This window comes from Penicillium manginii, assembly GCF_028828005.1.
Source record: "Penicillium manginii strain IBT 31320 chromosome Unknown utg000005l:1.0-5665137.0:1.0-5668048.0, whole genome shotgun sequence".
Taxonomy (NCBI): Eukaryota; Fungi; Ascomycota; class Eurotiomycetes; order Eurotiales; family Aspergillaceae; genus Penicillium; species Penicillium manginii.
The window spans coordinates 2548344-2565098 of record NW_026643106.1 but is presented as its reverse complement, the minus strand read 5'-3'; the positions used below and the strand labels follow the sequence as shown (position 1 = coordinate 2565098).

The 16755-nt window shown below is 50.4% G+C and overlaps 7 protein-coding genes across 7 annotated transcripts; 2 read left to right on the top strand and 5 right to left on the bottom strand.

Annotated features, from left to right (window-relative positions):
- Window positions 1-186: 186 nt before the first annotated feature.
- Window positions 187-868, bottom strand: N7533_007355 (putative RING finger domain protein; the record flags this gene model as incomplete). Its single annotated transcript, XM_057104005.1, has 3 exons — window positions 187-351; window positions 446-617; window positions 777-868. The coding sequence occupies 3 exons, from the start codon at window positions 866-868 to the stop codon at window positions 187-189; spliced, it is 429 nt and encodes a 142-aa protein (XP_056958962.1).
- A 713-nt stretch (window positions 869-1581) lies between these two features.
- N7533_007354 (sugar porter family MFS transporter) lies at window positions 1582-3427 on the bottom strand (the record flags this gene model as incomplete). Its single annotated transcript, XM_057104004.1, has 6 exons — window positions 1582-1763; window positions 1828-1988; window positions 2069-2428; window positions 2511-2831; window positions 2904-3183; window positions 3250-3427. The coding sequence occupies 6 exons, from the start codon at window positions 3425-3427 to the stop codon at window positions 1582-1584; spliced, it is 1482 nt and encodes a 493-aa protein (XP_056958961.1).
- A 746-nt stretch (window positions 3428-4173) lies between these two features.
- On the bottom strand, window positions 4174-4884 carry N7533_007353 (uncharacterized protein; the record flags this gene model as incomplete). The annotated part of the gene is made up of 1 exon (XM_057104003.1): window positions 4174-4884. The coding sequence occupies one exon, from the start codon at window positions 4882-4884 to the stop codon at window positions 4174-4176; it is 711 nt and encodes a 236-aa protein (XP_056958960.1).
- Window positions 4885-6808: 1924 nt separating this feature from the next.
- Window positions 6809-8297, top strand: N7533_007352 (uncharacterized protein; the record flags this gene model as incomplete). The annotated part of the gene is made up of 3 exons (XM_057104002.1): window positions 6809-6997; window positions 7069-7207; window positions 7258-8297. 3 exons carry the CDS (start codon window positions 6809-6811, stop codon window positions 8295-8297), a joined length of 1368 nt encoding a protein of 455 aa, XP_056958959.1.
- A 941-nt stretch (window positions 8298-9238) lies between these two features.
- On the top strand, window positions 9239-11124 carry N7533_007351 (homeobox domain-containing protein; the record flags this gene model as incomplete). The annotated part of the gene is made up of 3 exons (XM_057104001.1): window positions 9239-9414; window positions 9488-9599; window positions 9673-11124. 3 exons carry the CDS (start codon window positions 9239-9241, stop codon window positions 11122-11124), a joined length of 1740 nt encoding a protein of 579 aa, XP_056958958.1.
- Window positions 11125-11717: 593 nt separating this feature from the next.
- Window positions 11718-13528, bottom strand: N7533_007350 (flavin monoamine oxidase family protein; the record flags this gene model as incomplete). Its single annotated transcript, XM_057104000.1, has 4 exons — window positions 11718-12700; window positions 12793-13181; window positions 13249-13286; window positions 13403-13528. 4 exons carry the CDS (start codon window positions 13526-13528, stop codon window positions 11718-11720), a joined length of 1536 nt encoding a protein of 511 aa, XP_056958957.1.
- Window positions 13529-14531: 1003 nt separating this feature from the next.
- Window positions 14532-15533, bottom strand: N7533_007349 (uncharacterized protein; the record flags this gene model as incomplete). Its single annotated transcript, XM_057103999.1, has 1 exon — window positions 14532-15533. The coding sequence occupies one exon, from the start codon at window positions 15531-15533 to the stop codon at window positions 14532-14534; it is 1002 nt and encodes a 333-aa protein (XP_056958956.1).
- Between the last annotated feature and the right edge of the window lie 1222 nt (window positions 15534-16755).

The following is a 16755-nucleotide window of genomic DNA, read 5'->3' as shown; positions in this document are numbered from 1 at the left end:
TGATTTACGCCATAATTGTACGCGTAGTCATCTTCAATCATATAATCATAATCATTGGGGGGAATGTAGTTCGCGCCTGGCAAATATGGAAAATAAATGAGGCCGCATGCCATTATGGATTTCAGCCCACCTGCCACCCTTCCGAAGCCAAACACCAACGCCGGGATCATTAGATCATTCATCATGTCATACCATCCACACATAGTCGTTTCTTGGGGGGTTGTCTGCCACAAAATAGGGTCGATGGCATAAAGGGCAGTTGTAATGATCGCCAAGGTACCATTTTTCCAAACATTCTCGGTGGAAGACGTGTAGGCATTTCAACTCTCTGATTTCTTCGGAGCGGTCTACCTGTTCCAGACAGACGGCACTTGGGGCCAGCGTTAGCACTGCTGCGAGTTCATAAACTTGGAATAAAGAGGAAGAGTATTTGATCCCACCAAACAAATTGCCCGTCAACGGCCTCGGAAAGTCCCATTTTGCCTTTTGTATTGGTCCACCACTGCTCTAGTGTGCGGGTGGGCGAGACAGCATCCAAATTGCGCAATCTTTCGTCCGGATTCTTCCTCTGGCGCATTGATGACTGACGATCGCGGCGGTTGACGACGATTGTCAGACTGGGTGCGCTGGAGTTAGCACAAGGGATTCTTGTGACACGATCTGGGGAATCGTAATCAACGAGACAATGTCTGTACAGTAGGATGACAAGGATCAGGAGATCCCCCCCCCCCCGATTCTGATTCTCCATCACCTTTCAAAGAAAAAGTGATACTCACAGCAAACTGAGCACAATAAGCATCACCACACCGAGGCCAATCCCTAGGACGATGGCCATATGGCTCGTCTTGAGGCTATGGTCGTCTCCCATCTTTCTTGCCGGGGTGGATGTGTCCTGTCGCGCGACAGTCGTCAGGTTAGTGGATCATGACACCCTAGTTGATTCATTCCCACAAGAATCCAGGATCCCAGTTCAATGAAGTTCTCGAAGGGGCGAACGAGAGACACACGCACCTGAACAAGTAAAGCCAGCACCCCGTGCGGCTCGGGGTATCAGACAGGAAAACTTGGGAAACCCTGCGCAGCCCTTAGATAAAAGAGCTCCTCCTGCCCGCAGGGGAAAGATGATCGACCAAAGCGGGGGGAAGAAGATCTACTGAAGCAACGACTGTGCGATGCGATCATGGCCTGTTGTGAGGGGATCCTAGAGCCAATCGCGGTGTGTGGCGCCCAAAGGGATGGGCGGGCCAAGGTGTGAGCGGCTGGGAATGCTGATCGGCTGAATTGTCCATTTTTTTGCGTCTTTCTTCCCTATTAATCTTTCCGTTGTGGAACCAAAGCTGGTCATGTGGAGGGAAGTTGACGGTTTTAATTCCTTAGTCTGTACGACCTGCCGGGGTGTTTTGATTCGAGCAGAGTGTATGCAGAAGAGTGTATACTCCGTACGCGGAGTACTCCACCCCCGCTTTCTACTCTCTCCAATCTCCACTCTACACTCTCCACTTAACTTTACTTTACTTTTAATGGATACCTTGGTTCAAGTTCTATTCAGCTGACAGCTAACAGCTAACTTCCAAGCCGTGTCTAGTGGATCGCCATGTTCTCTACATTCGTCGCCGAGACCCCCTCTTCCTTCTCCGTCTGCACCGGCCCATCGGGCGTTGCCTCTAACACGCGCTGCCCAAACAACAGGTCGATTTCCTCCAACGTCTTCTGCTTGGTTTCTGGGAAGAAGAAATATATCACGGGAAACGACACGCACAGGTCTACGTAAGATCAACGGGTCAGCTTTGGGAGACAACTTTCAGGGGGGCCGAATCGACAACTCACTCCACGCCACAAAAATAAAATAAAATTTCCACTGGATCTTGCCCAAAGCGATGGGCGATACTTGATTCCAAAGTGTGCTGACTGCCCAGTTCCCAAAGGCGACAGCAAAAGCATTGCCCTTCCCACGGATTTGCATAGGCATAACCTCGGCCATATAGACCCTGTTAAATGATCAGTCTCCCAGGTCCTCTTGAAAAAGTTCGGGGACTCGGAATGAGGGGGGAAAAAGCGCGAGACTTACCAGCTACAAGGCCCAAATGACATTGAAAATATTACCGATACGGCGAACAAGAAGAACACACCGCCGATGCTGTATCCAATGCGTTGACCATCCGGATTTTGAGAGTTCAGTGCCGCCTCGCAGATCAGCGCGAGAGAGATAGCCACGCTGCCAAAAAGCATCGGTCGCCGACGACCAACTCGATCGAGGAAAAATACCACGAATATGAGGTTGGTGATTGGGCCCACGCAGTTGTATAAGCCTGCCACCAGCGTGTTCCGATTCCCGGTGATGCCCAGAGCCCTGTACATGATTGTTTGGTAGTACCCAATCACATTAATGCCTGTCATTTGGGTAAACACCTGGACAGCGAGACCGTGCCTGGAAAAATAGTCAGTTAGCCCCAATGTTCATGGTTGGCGTGGGGGCATTGTAGGCAAAGGAGGGAGGGGGCTGCACATACAACATGCGAGTACGCCATTGCGGAACCGTAAACAAAGCGCTCCACCCTTGCACTGCAACACTCTTCTCAGCATCAATGGTGCGACGAATCTCACTAAATTCAGCCTCGATCCAATCTTCGTTTGTCCCATCGAAGTGTAACTTTCGCAGTACGCGCATGGCCTCGACATAACGCTCTTTCTCGATGAGATATCGCGGCGACTCGGGAAGAAAGATCATGCCGATTACCAGAATTAGAGCCGGTACGACCTGAAAGGCGAGAGGAAACCTCCATTGGAACTGGCTGGTTGCGGGGGCATGCAGGGACCCGTACCCGATCCACCTATGGTTCCCATTGAATTAGTAAATGTTGGCAATCGTTTTTAAATGCCGGATAGCGTCCGGGAAAGCATACGTGCTAACGATAAATCCAATCCCAATCATTTGTTGTGCTAGTCCAACTATCATGCCTCGAGAATTCGGATGCGCAAGCTCGGCTTGGTAGACTGGTACGGACATGGACATGAGTCCGACAGCCCACCCAGCCAGGATGCGGCCAACCAGGATCATTGAGAGATTCTGTGCAGATGCCTGCAGGATTGCACCTACGAGGCAAATGCAGGCTCCTATCTGGATGGTAATTTTGCGACCAAAGCGATCCATGGTGAGGCCACCTTGCAAGGACCCGATGACAGCTGTTGACGACGGTCAGCGAATACTGTTTCCCTTCCTAAAGTGCTTGTCTTGTGTGGATCTTCTACCTCCGCCTGAGAAAGTACTATTGATTGCTCCGATGATCGCAGATGTCTGCGTGGTTCGGAAGTATGCGAGGAAATTCGGTGACTCGATCACATCTGTCATGACTCCACTGTCATAGCCGAACAGGAATGAGCCGGTGGCAGCTAGACAGGCCACAAAGATGGTAAAAGGTCGACCCATGGCGGGTAAGGGGTAAATATCGTATGCCCACAATAATATTATATGGTCACCACCTTGGAAGAGGGGGGAACAGCGTCGTCAAACTCAACACAGACGGGCTCTACATGGTATACAGAATGGCGACCCGTCCTGTAGGCCCCTTTTATTGCGCGAGGTGCATTGATTACCAAAAAGCGGGGCAACGGGCGCAAGTCTCTGAATAATGACAGGGGGGGTGAAGAAGAAGCGAGGGGAAAATCCGGGGGTGACAGTGGCGTGAGTGTCTTCCAAGCTTCTATTCATCTCCACGAGCCGAGTGTCCAGCCTATCACGGCCCGCTGTAGCCCGATGGGTTCCCCGGTGTGCCGACGGCATCCCCCGCATCCGTTTGCCCGTGTCTAGAATAGAGTGCTGCTCGCTTAGGGGCCCGACAGAACCTGCCAGAAGTCTTCTATTGTATCAGCATTCCCCGGATTAATTATTTTGACATTCTGTGGCTTGGTATACACCTTTCTTAGCGTTCTTGGGTTGCAGGAGAGCGGAATACCCAGGTGCCGTAGATTCTCCTCTCTGTCTGGTTTCTGAAGTACTTTACCTCACGAAGCTCAAATTAGGTGAAATCAATAATTCAATGTTTTTTTTCTCTATCAAAATAAAATAAAAATAACCTTTGCTAGTCTGCTTTTTCATCACAACATGAGTAGCTTTTCAAGTCCGAGATCGGAACTGCACCCAAGGCCCTTCCACCGCCGAGGTTACCCAACCTTTCAATCTAAAGGCACAATCATCACGTTTTCCGCCGCAGCATCGAGAGTCAGGTGCCAACCGCATATCATATCGAAACAGGACCCGAGAAATGGTACATCTAGCTCGGTCCAAGCAAGTTTCCACCCCACGCAAGAGCGCGCTCCAATGCTAAATGGACAAAATGCCTGATTGGCAATTTTGATGCTTTCCTCGTCTACCCCCATCTCTGGATTAACTATCCATCTATCTGGGCAGTACTCGTCTGGAGATTGGAAATAGCTCGCATTCCGCTGGATGGCGTAAGTCGTTGTACCGACCATGGTCCCCTCAGGGATAAGTTCTTGATCGACCACCAAGCCTCCGCTCAACACGGTTCGCGGGATCGTAGTGGCAACAGGCGGAGTAAGTCGCATTGTTCCATTGATACATGCTTGCAAAAGCTTACACGAGTTGAGTAGGTCCCCTGTGCGGATTTCTTCTTCGTTGGCAAAAGTGGTGCGAATCTCCTTTGTCAATCGGTTGAAGAAGGTCGGTTTTGTGGGCCAGAAAGAAGAATGTACCGTACCACTCATTGCAGTGGCAGTTGTATCCGCACCTATAACATTATAAGAGTCAGATGGAATAGAAGCACTGAAAGTAGGATTGATATCGGGGGTATGTCGACTGGCGCTAAGCGAGCTATAGCCCTCTGACTTGATCACGTTTGCTCTAACGCCATAACTCGCGTCCATCCCGGTGTGGGTGTTGAAAGTGAGGGCATTCGGGGCGAATCAGACAATATTTCCTATTTTAAAGATCAGCCACGATTGTTTTTCACTGCAAGTGAAAAATCTTTCAACCCATAGGTGGTATGCCACTCTCGGCTAACGATGTGAAAGTCTCCATTCCAGGCATAGTAGGCCGTATACCAATGCGTTATGGCTGCCAAGCGAGGACCAGGGTATTTCGCCAGCGGAGGAAAGAACAAGCGATAGACGACAAGTGCAATAGTCTATCATAGACTGTCAGCACTGAAAACACATGATTTCGTTTCAAGCTCACGTATAACAGCAAAGAAATGGCCGCGACCGCAGCAATTTTCAACCCCATTGAACGTAATGTTGTAGATTTTGGCGGTAATCGAAGCCTAGGAGTATGTGACCAGTAGGATGTATTTGCTTCTTTGGATATGTGTTATCTATGCACGGAATTTGTATTCATATAATTGTCTATCGTCAGCGAGCAGGCCGTTCGACAAAACCTTAGGGCTCGACACTATCAGCCCCGAAGATCGCCGGAGGGATCGACGTGTCCATCAGATCTACATTCGCAAGCGTGAATATGGACGCCTTATCCGCCATCAGCCCAATCAAATAATGAAAGATAAGACCCTCCATAATATTAGATGGCCAAGTTCCCAGCCAAATTGCATAATTGCCAATAGATGTGTGGAGCATGTGGGACCTGGTTCCGCCTTTTATCTGAGCTACGATCTCACGATCGCAGACTGAACACAGCAGGACACCGGACAGACTAGACTAGGTAACATATGGCCCCGATCCAGACCGAGACAATTTATCCACAGAGCTTTTAAGGCCGCTCAGCTCGATTCCGCCTACGGAAACCATCCGAAGGTAGATCCTATTGGCGGTGGGTACGACAGTCAACAGCCGCCACTGTGGGCAGGCTTATGGTGACGTTCAGCCCAAGTCAAAACAAAAAGTTGAACCTGGGAGATTCGAGTCGGAGGAAATTAACCGTACTCCGTAGATCTTACCAAGATTACTCTGTAGCCACGCCCGAAGCACACATGCGCAACGTTCATCTCTCATAAAGTAATGATCGGTCGTTAACCTTGAACGAGATGCCAAACTTTTAGGATCAGGTTAACCTAATCCAAACTCTGGCTCAACTGCGGCTATACAGCGCCGTACGGGCCAGACTTGCAAAAAGGATTGATGTGGCCGGTTTGACACTACTGCCCTCCTTCCCCTGAAGCTCTCCTTTAAGACTGCCAGTGGCTCACCAAGGTTCCAATCTGCATCAGCAGGGGCTCGGTTGCCTTAAAGTCTGCCTGGTTACTTCATACTATGTAGCATGGTCATCTAACATACTAGTAGTCGAAACAACCTTTGGGAAGATAACAAGATCTCTCAACTTTCTCAGGTCACATACTAGTATGTGTTCTGCTGGAATCGACCCTATCGCTCTTCACTCACCCGAACGGATACATACTAAGATGCTTGTTTGCTTCTACCGAGATGGCCGCCATTTCCTGGGGGCTTTATATTCGTGTATAGTTACTGGCTAGGGCAAAATCTGTAAGATTTAATCGATTATTCTTTAAATTTTTCGATCGCATTCCAGGGGTATGTCTTGTCTCATACTGAAAGTATCCAGGTGGCATGGCCCACCTCAGATCTCATCTCCACCGGAACTTAAGGATTGCTCCACTGCGTGATAAAATAATGATCCACACCGACGATTCCCGTGTTCAGACGGAGCACTAGATACATAGACTGAGAAAATTCTACGAACTCGCAGATCCTTAGGTCATTGACCAGCTTCCCGTCAAAGCGATCCCCCTTGCATTACCCGGTGGTGATTCATAATCTCTTCCCGCGACCTCAACTTCACCATAGACCGCTATTTGGTGAGTTCTAAACACGCTCCAATATGCGTGCTTCGTTCCATATCACCGAACATGTTATCGATGGACAACACGTTCGAGAGTACCCTCGAGCTACGGCTACTCCCGATGCACCTTTGAAGCTTTGTATCAAGCAATACACGCCTTTAGACAACCCAACACCCAAGCCAGGGGATGTCACAATCATAGCTACTCATGGAACTGGATTTCCCAAGGTGATTTCGAGTTCTTTCAGTGAGCAAAAAGATTTTTGAAAAGGGGTAAATCGACTAAATTGCTGTTATAGGAACTATATGAGCCCCTTTGGGAAGATTTGCTAGCTAGTTCCAGCAAACACGGGGCTCGAATTCGTTCGATCTGGATAGCGGATGCTACAAACCAGGGCGCCAGCGGCGTTCTCAATGAGCGAAATCTAGGAAATGATCGTAAGTGGGACGACTTGATGCGCAATTTTGGCAGCGCTGATCTATCAAAGCATCCTGGTACGATAATAGCCGCGATGTAATTCACATGATCAATCATTTTCGCGACCAGATGCCACGGCCCATTGTGGGTGTGGGCCATAGTCTCAGGCGCCACGCAACTGTAAGTGTCTTTAGATCGTGGATCACGCGTTCTGTTGATACCAACGAGCAATTCCATAGGCTATTTGCGTCTCTTTTCCATCCACGACTTTTTACATCCCTAGCACTGATCGAACCGTACATGACCGACGACCCTCTCGCTGGCGGTGGTCCAATGCTTGTGTACATGTCGATGAAGAAACGCGACGCATGGCCATCTCGAGAGGCTGCTGTCGAAAAGGCTGGCAAAGCTTTCAAGACATGGGATCCTCGCGTATTTGAGCTGTGGAAGATTTTCGGGTATCGAGACTTACCGACGTGCATACATCCCGAAAAGCCGGCCAACGGCACACGTCCCGTCACATTGACCACCACAAAGCACCAAGAAACGATGATGTATACTCGACCAAATGCCAAGCGACATACCCAGTTAGGAGCACCGGAGGGGAAGACTTACACGAACCCCAACTCTAGCGAAATCGGGCCGCCACATGATCCCATCCTGTTTCCCGACGTTTTGGGACCGTTATCGCCAATTCAAAAATCATACCGGCAAGAATCGATTCTGGCATTCAAGTTACTCCCGCATATCAGACCTTCCGTGATATACATGAGTGCCTCAGAGAGTGCGCTTGGCAAAACAGGTGTGCACTTGGCTGCCGCAAAACTCACAGGGACTGGATTTGGCGGTAGTGGCGGCTTGGAGTCTGGACGTGTGCAATATTTGGTAATTGAGGAAGCAGGCCACTGTGCACCGCAAGAAAAGGTGACAGATACTGCGCAAACACTGGCATCTTGGATTAGCCAAGAACGCCAACGTTGGCAAGAGGATGAGGCTCGAGTTGCTGATGGCTGGAAGGAGTTGTCTGGAAAGGAAAAGTCTAGCTTCCAGCCGGAATGGAAAGAGATAGTCGAAAGCATAGCTGCTCTGAACAGGCAGTCTAAGATATAGTAGCTACCTAGGTACGCGTCAGTACTACTGAATATTGAACTTTGATTGAAGCCTGGAGGTACCTAGATAGTTTCAAGTTTGCTTATTTGTTTGTTTCCTTTTCGATATAGATTCATCTGAATGGACCCACTTAAGCACTGGCAGGATATATCAGGTGCAATATTGATTACTAGCGAAATTTGGGGTCTGAGAATTCTGACTAGACCAAAAATAATCCACCTCGACGCGTCTCTACATTTCTATACACGATTCAACCTTTTAAATTCCACGTTGGCTTTACTGTAGCTCTACAATAGGCCAACGTCACGTGTATTTGATCAATCACGTGAGTTCGTGTCACACCGCGTTTGGGGCTTTCCAGGCAGATGGAAATTGGGTGTCAGTGATGACATGGGAAATGCTGGATACCAGAGGCAGGCGTAAAAACCCCGAGGAGGGACCTGGGGATCCCTGGAATCGCGAGCATTCCAGCAGTGTGACGTGGGACACGCGAGGGCCCAGGTTGTATAGTGGGGACCTCCCGAATTACCTCCGACTCCACGGCGCGTCCATATTGTCCGAACAGAGGGATTGAGCTGGTCGAGAACAGGACTTGGGCCAATACTGTGAAATTAGTAGTGACTTGGGAGCAAGGGTGATTAATTGAAAGTAGAATCCTCCACTAAATTCCCACCAGGTAGGAGCATAGAATAGTAAGTAGTAGGTACCTCGGAGACGACGGGCGAGACTAGCGCGGCCACGTTCCTGCTACCCTCCGCGTCCGCATCGCGACGCGATTTGCATTTGCATTTGCATACTCTACTCTGCACCAGCCCCGTCTCCTTTGGGATTTCACCTTTCCTTTTCTTCTCTCTCTGGTCCAGTTGGTGTTTTCGGTCGGAAATTTCTCATTTTCCTCTTTCTCTTTCTACCATTCATGCTCTTCTAGTCAAGAGTTTATTATGTCCGATTTGGAGTGCTCGGCTGTTGCCGCCTCTTCCTCACCGTCTCTGCCGGCCGTCGACTCCAATCTCCTCAACTATGCATTTCTGGTGCACTCACAGAAGACCTTGACTCAGAATCTGCCACCTCGCGTCGATAACAAGCTTCTGGCTCGTCAAAAACGACGTCGAACTAGGTATGTTGGCTCCCGCGAGCTCCGATAGCTCCAATACGCGTCGTTATTAACCAATATCGGCACATCGGTACAGCCCTGAGGACCATGCAATTCTAGAGGCGGAATATCAAAGGAATCCCAAGCCGGATAAGGTGGCTCGAACCGAGATTGTGAATCGCGTCTCGCTCGGCGAGAAAGAGGTCCAGGTACGTGATGCCAAGACCTCACGGTCTAAAATTCTCTCTTTAACCGTGTGACCCGCATGACTGATTCTTGCAGATCTGGTTCCAGAACCGCCGCCAGAACGACCGTCGGAAATCGAAGCCCTTACAACCACACGAGCTGCTTGCGCCGCGATCAAGCATGTCCGATTCGTCCGGACTTTTGCCTAGCGATGATAACGCGTCCGGGGAGCTAGGGTTCTCGAGTGGGGCGGAGCAGACAGAGGGTCAGGACCGACCCGAGGAAACGCGACCGAAATCATGGGGTGGCGATTTGTTGCAGTTGTCCGATACCCCAGAGCCGGTGACTGGTGACAGAGAAGAGCCTGAACTGCCGCCGCAGAGCACACAGACGAGCGTGGCGACAGAGGCGATGGAGGATACCCCGCCCACCACACAAGAGGAATTTCACGGACTGGATTCAGGACAAAGCATGAGCGAGCAAAACAACCAAGAGGAGTCCTTGTTGCAGGCACCAAAACGGAAACGGTCGACGGAAGATATTCTAGGGGAAAAGAATCTCGACCAGTTAGTGAAGGAGGTGAACACGACGCCGGTCAAATCACCTCCTTCGCTGCGGCTGTCGATGTCGTTCGACGGGGAGGCTATGGTTCGGAAAGAGGATGAGATGACACCGTCTCCGCCAAAGGGTCGGAACGCGTTGCGTATCGCCATGTCGTCGGATGGAAAGGCTGTCATCCGGGCAGAGAATGAGCCGTCACCGTCCAAGAACCGGGCAGCGATGTTCTCTGTCCGCCGCACAAAACTCTCTGGCCTTCGCCGCAGTAGCAGTGCGATCTTCCCGGCCACCCCGCGGGCGGGCACGACCGAGAAAGATCAAACCTTTGGCCGATCTCGTGATCCTCGTAACTGGGAATCATTTTTCGATACAGATGCACGAAGTGCATTGTCCACACCTACCACCTCTCAAACCGCCCCCAACGCTCACGCCTCTCCCGGTCTCTTCCAATCCCGTTCCAACCGCACACTACCCCGAAGTGTATCAGGCAGACAAAGTTTTGTCTCAATCCATGCAGATGCAAGCCGCACACCTATTTCACAAGCGATGGGGGAGAAGAGGCGGAAACTTTCACGTACTGTCTCCTCTATGGGTAGACTTGAGACCGAAAGGAACCGGTCCTCAAACCAATCTTCCAAGCTTTCTAAGTCACTTTCGTCCAAACCTGGCAAGCATGACTTGGAACTAGACGCCGGCGACTCTGATAAGGAGAACTGGATCCCAGGCACACGAGCAACCCCAGTTCGTCGCCGCACAACTTCTCATGCACAACGACCTGTCTTGCGGGAAGCCAACCGCAATCGGGGACTAGGCATATCAGCCAACGGCAAACGAAACAGGCCATTCGCATCAGGAACCCAAGGCAAAGCTCCCGGGGAATTGAGTGCAGATGTATCGGCCTTTATGACAGGTGGCCCTGGAGGCAGCCAAGAGGACGACCTGGACTGTGTCCAGGGTCTTCTGTCCCTCAGCCAAGGGGCATGGAGGTAACCCTTGAGAGAGGGTGGGGGGAACAAGGCATCAGTACAGAAAAGTGTCCTTGGCCAATGTCATTTAAAAACACACCTTTTTGGTCTTTTTTGTTTTCTTTTGTTCAGCCTTCCTGTATTTGGTCCCCTTCCCTTTCTCTTGTCTGTCACGATTTTGGGCTGTGAGCCTATAAGCGGTTCTTCGCCACATCTGTCTGTCACGTGAACTACATGATCCCTTGTTTTCAAGTTCCGTCGGCCCTCGCAGATCTCTGATCCTCCTTTCGATCCTGGCCAGATACTTGGACCTTTCTGTTTGGATCTTGTTAATTATCCCCCGTCAAGAAGTCCACTGGACCGAGGAAGGGCAGAATGCTGTCGAGGACTTGACAACGGGAATACCTCCCGGTATAGATCAACTAATCCTGGAATGAAACCTTAACGACCACTTGAATTTCGTTCATTATAAGAATCCCAGAGTAATTGAGTAAAGAAATTACATCCGGTAGAAAAGAAAAAGTCATCTGCAAGCGAACCGAATATTCCCTCGACCAAGTCACTTTTCAATGCTAGTGCACGGCCATAAGACCTAACAAGTACTGGCCCAACTTACACTCACTTCCTACCAGCCGAAGGCAAGGAATCATCCCTCGAACTTCCAACCCCAACGCTCCTCAATCCAATCCTTTCACAAACCTGAGCAGCAGCCCGTTCCCCACTCCAATAAGCACCAGTCGTCGTCCCCAACGCCACAAACGGCGCCGTATGCTCCCCGGCAAACCAAATACCACGCTCAGCACCGATTCCATCCCCGGAGCGCAAGACCTCGATATCTTTATCACCAGCTACCAGTCCAACCTGGAAATTACAATACGAGCCATTCCCCGCGTAGGGATCCAATTGCCAGCGCGTAGCGAGTACAGAACTCGGCTTGCAGGAAGGCGAGGAGGGATCATACCCCGGAAGCTTTGAGTAGAAGGGTTTCAGGATATCCGTCAGGATCTGTTTGTATTCTGACGAGTTTTCGTCCAGGTCGGCGATTTGGTTAACGATGTTTGTGCCGCAGGGTCCGTAGGTGTAGAACAGGAGGATTGGTTGGGCGCAGGGGCTTGGGAGGTTCGCTAGTGAGAGACATTCTTGATTCCATTGGATATCTTTTGGATGGGATGTATATGTTGGTTCGAGGAATTGAGCGAAGACGGGGTTAGTGGATTGGGCATTGTTCGCCTGTGTTGTTTGCGTTGACTCTGACTCGCTATGCCAGAAAGCGTTGGGGAATTTGACGAATATTTTCTCCAGACGGCCGAAGGAGATGTTGTTGATTGCCTGGAGGAAACGGGCTGGGAGCTGTGGATTGAAGGATTCCGTATTGCGTTTTAGCCAGCCGAGGGGACAAGTAATAACCAATTGATCAAAGGTGTGAATCTCCCCCGAAGCTGTAGTTACAATAACTTGATGCCGACTCGGTTCCTGCTCATCATTAGGTGGTGTTTCGATTTTGATGACGGGTTGCTTGAAGCGAATATCGGCTTGGGCTAGTGCTGTTTTGGCAACATGTTGCAAGATGCGCTGGTAGGTCGATGCCACAAAATAATTGTCTAAGGGGGACATGTCAGCGTGTTAAATCCTCGAGGGCCGTAGTTATGGGGGGCACATGGCTGTGTGTCCAAAAGTGATAGGAGCAACGTACTCCCGTCGATACATTCTTCTAATCGGAAAAACTTGAGACTTTGTCTTTCAATAGGATCCCCAACGTAAGCACCCCAGAGCTTGCAAGAATCCAAACAGAGTCTTTTATCTTCATCAGAAAAGTTGGTTTTCTCCAATTTCTCCTGGATGAAGTCGAATAGGCTCCGTTCCGGTGGAATGCTGTCCCCATGTTGATTGCTATACTCGAAGGCTTCTTCGATAGTTGTCCAGACAAACTCTGCCGACTTGGTAGCTCTTTCTTCGTTGACTAGTTGTCCGTCGCAGGAGATCGAAATGTTTCTCCCTTCTGGATCATGGGCCACAGTCTGAGTTGCCTCAGCGATGGACATGATTGGATTTTCTCCCGTGCCATGAATCCAATTAGGCCCCCTGCTTCTTGTTAGCCACCTGACCTCACGATGTATGGGCCTGAAATCCAGAGGTATCGTATACATACAGATCTACCAAATGACCCGCAAGACCATTTTGATGTACCTAAGAAGGAAGACTGCTTAGCCCGGATCCATAAGAGAACATCAAATCATCAAGAGTTCAAGTATAAGAGGTATCATTCACAAGAAAATCCAAGCAGCAGGTGAATACAAACATACCCTTCCACCAATCCGATCTCTCGCCTCAAGAATAGTCACCCGGGCCCCATTCTGAATGAGGATATCGGCACAGCGTAAGCCTGAAATTCCCGAGCCCACAACACCAACGTGAGTTTTGGCTCCCATGGTATGGAAGCGGCAGATGGAGCCAACAGTATGATATGAGAATCTTCGGATATATCTTTCAATGATAACAGCCCGAACCATTGATTTTCTTTCCGTGGGAAGCGAATGGGCCCCAGCGAAGTGGTTGATGTCGTTGATTCAAGGCGGGGGATCCCTGTGCGCGGGTGATTGGCTGTCGGTGGATCTATGGGACGCTTAGGCGTGGCTGATTCGCTCTAGCGATCGCAGGCCTTCCCAAGGTCATCCGACGATCATGGGCTAGCAATGGATATCGTGGATATAGTATCCGATAGTGGATTGCATGATGACAAAATGTAGTAGTACATCATGGAAAATTCAGATCCGTGTGACAGTCTACAGCTTACTTAGTAGAGTGTGGGATACTCCTCTTTTGCTTTAAGAAAATTGCACAGCAGTCTATGTTTAATTGCCTAAGATTGGCATGATTGTTTCGATTCAAGCATAAACTCGGGATGTCCCTGGGGATAGAAAAGGAAAGACCAGTGAATGGAATACACTGGATGGTATCAGGCAAAGCAAAAAAGAGGCAGAGAAATCATGGATGGAGAAAACATCAGAACCTCCAGAAACGCAAAGATTATGACCAGCATAATAATATGGAAAACACCGAGCCAGTTGCCCCGTCATCCTTCCCATGTACTACCTGGTAAAACGAGAAAAGGGAATAATGCGCCACCGGAAGTAAACTCCTGGGTGTAATGAAGAAGATGAAAAAGATGACGATGATGATGCTGTGGTTATGTACTGACCAGATAGTTGGTGCATCTGATAGGGGGGTTGGGTCGATATTGCAGACAGTGGCATATGAGCCAATTTGCGATGCGAAGAAAGCCCGGGATCGAACTCAATAGAATACCAATTCCATGGGAAAAGGCAAAACTCCTGAGATGCCGAGTTGTGACATATGGCGAGAGCATTATGTCGGTGCAGGGAAGGTGTTGAGAGGCATCAATGAAGGTAATGCAGCTGGAGTTGTCCGACCTCAATCTTCCCAGATGGTCTCTAAGTCAAGATCTTGACGACGCTCAGCACCACAGACACTCCATCGCTTCCGCTTATCACTGCGCGGTGCATATGCGCTGGAACCACCCCGGACCATGCCAAAAGAACTGGATGGGCTTGAGGTATCGGAAGTACCGCGCCGGCGGTTGGCGTTGCTTGCCGCGTCGGCCGCGTCGGCCGCGGCCTTGAGCTCTGCAATTCGATCCTCGTCCTCGAGAGCCTCTGCCTCTGCATCAGGGATGTCGGGAATTGTTTCCAGGGACGAGATGCTGGGACTTCGGGAGCGTAGACTGGTGGGGGTTGAGGGCACAGAGGAGGTGGACGAGGAGGAATGGATCGGGTAGGACTCGTTATATTTGCCGCCGAGAAGAGGTGAGGTATGAATCGGAGGCGGACTGCTCATGGGATGTTGGAAATGGAGGGGCGATGTTGAGCGCATACGGCCGATGCGAGGGAATGTCTGCGGCATCAAGACGGGAGAGCCGCTGGTATGGGAGGACGGCGATCTTGGAGTAGTGTCGAGTTCGGCATTCTCAGAGATGGTCTCCGAGATGTTCAGCGAGCCCAGACGGGTCTCGATATGATCGTCCGCGCGCATCTGCAGTGGCATGGGTCGTTTGACGCCGTCGGCGGGAGGATGCGCGGGCAAACCGCGGCCGTTGACGAAGATATATCGACCCCGGGAGTCCAGCCCTGGAGACGAGTAGGCGCGCGTCATCGATGGCATGCCGGGGATTCCCACCAGTGACCGGGAGCGTGAATGCGATCGGGTCAAAGGAGATCGCGCCCGAGGGGGTGCCGGTGGTTCAGGAGAGAGCGAGAGAGTGATCATGACGTCCTCCTTTCCCACCCGTTCCGGAACAGCTCCGGAGTTGGACGCGACCACGGAGGAGGATTCACTAGAATCCGAAGGTGGCGAGCGCCTGTTCTCAGATCGCTGCGGCTGCGGCTGCGGCTGCGACTGCGACTGCGACTCTCCCATGATTGTGATTCCAGATGATCGGCGAGGAAAGGGGGAGGGGCGGTTGGGGTTCGAGACGGAGAGAAGGGGAGGCGATAGCAAGAGGTTACGGCTACGCCGGGCGCATTATGATAAAGGGGAAAGCGTGATAGAATCGAGAAAATCGAGGGAGGATCGAAAACCGTGGACCGGCCAGGTTTCGAGAGTGAACAGAGTTTGTGTCGTTGGGAAAGAAGAAGTGAGGAATTCACAGAAGAAAAAGATGCGGCGAAAAAAGGACGCGGCCCAGACCCGTGGACCCTGCTAGGGCTGTGCTATACTCCTTTTTTTATTTCTCATTTCTGTCCGTTTCGCTTTCGCCTTTCGCACATTCTTTATTATTTTTGGTATTATTGACTTATATTTTCCAATTTTTGAATCATGTCAACTATACGTGGAGGTTACCTTTGACCTTCAACCTTCAACCTTCAACCTCCCGAACTCAGCATCCATGGATCGGCTCCCGACCTGGCGGAGATAGTAGTCTCTCACCCAATGAAAGGTATGCATGCCCGCAGTCTATCTAAACCTCGATGCTTAACATTGGGCCTGCATCTGCCAGTTGCCAGCTGCCAGACCTCGGTTCCCTGCCCGAGCCGGGGTTTTCTCGGCGCTTTGGGCCACAATATTACAGTACTCCGTAGTCGGTACGGAGTACGCCGTAGATTTGGTAGTATCAAAGGACAGAACGAGGAGTGGGCACCATGAAACGAAACACCCAAAAGATCTACACGGGGTTGTGAGTGGATAGAATGTCTTCATTCTCACCTACACCTACAGTATGTACCATAAGTAGGTACTCTCATATTGCATGGCATCGGAATAGATACCCAGTTTGACATATACCGAAGTACCTACCATGGTAGCCAAAGGTACGCATACTACTACACTGAACAGATTTCTTCTTCGCCATCACGATCAAAAGCCGTTGATGTAAGGTTTCTGGCTAACTGGAGACCAGGCCCAGACAATTAACCCCACAGGCCGCATCCAGACCATTATCGCTGGCCCAGCGACGATGGATAGGTTCTAAGAATAGCAAACTCAGTTATCTCTCACTTTTCCACTGATGACAGGATTATCTTTCTGCTCCATGCACTCCCCCATAACTTCGTCTTGACCATCAAGGTCTCGGGCCCAATCAAGCTCACTTTCACCAAAACCTTCATACGTCTTCTTTGCTGTGGAACAGGTGGAACCAACG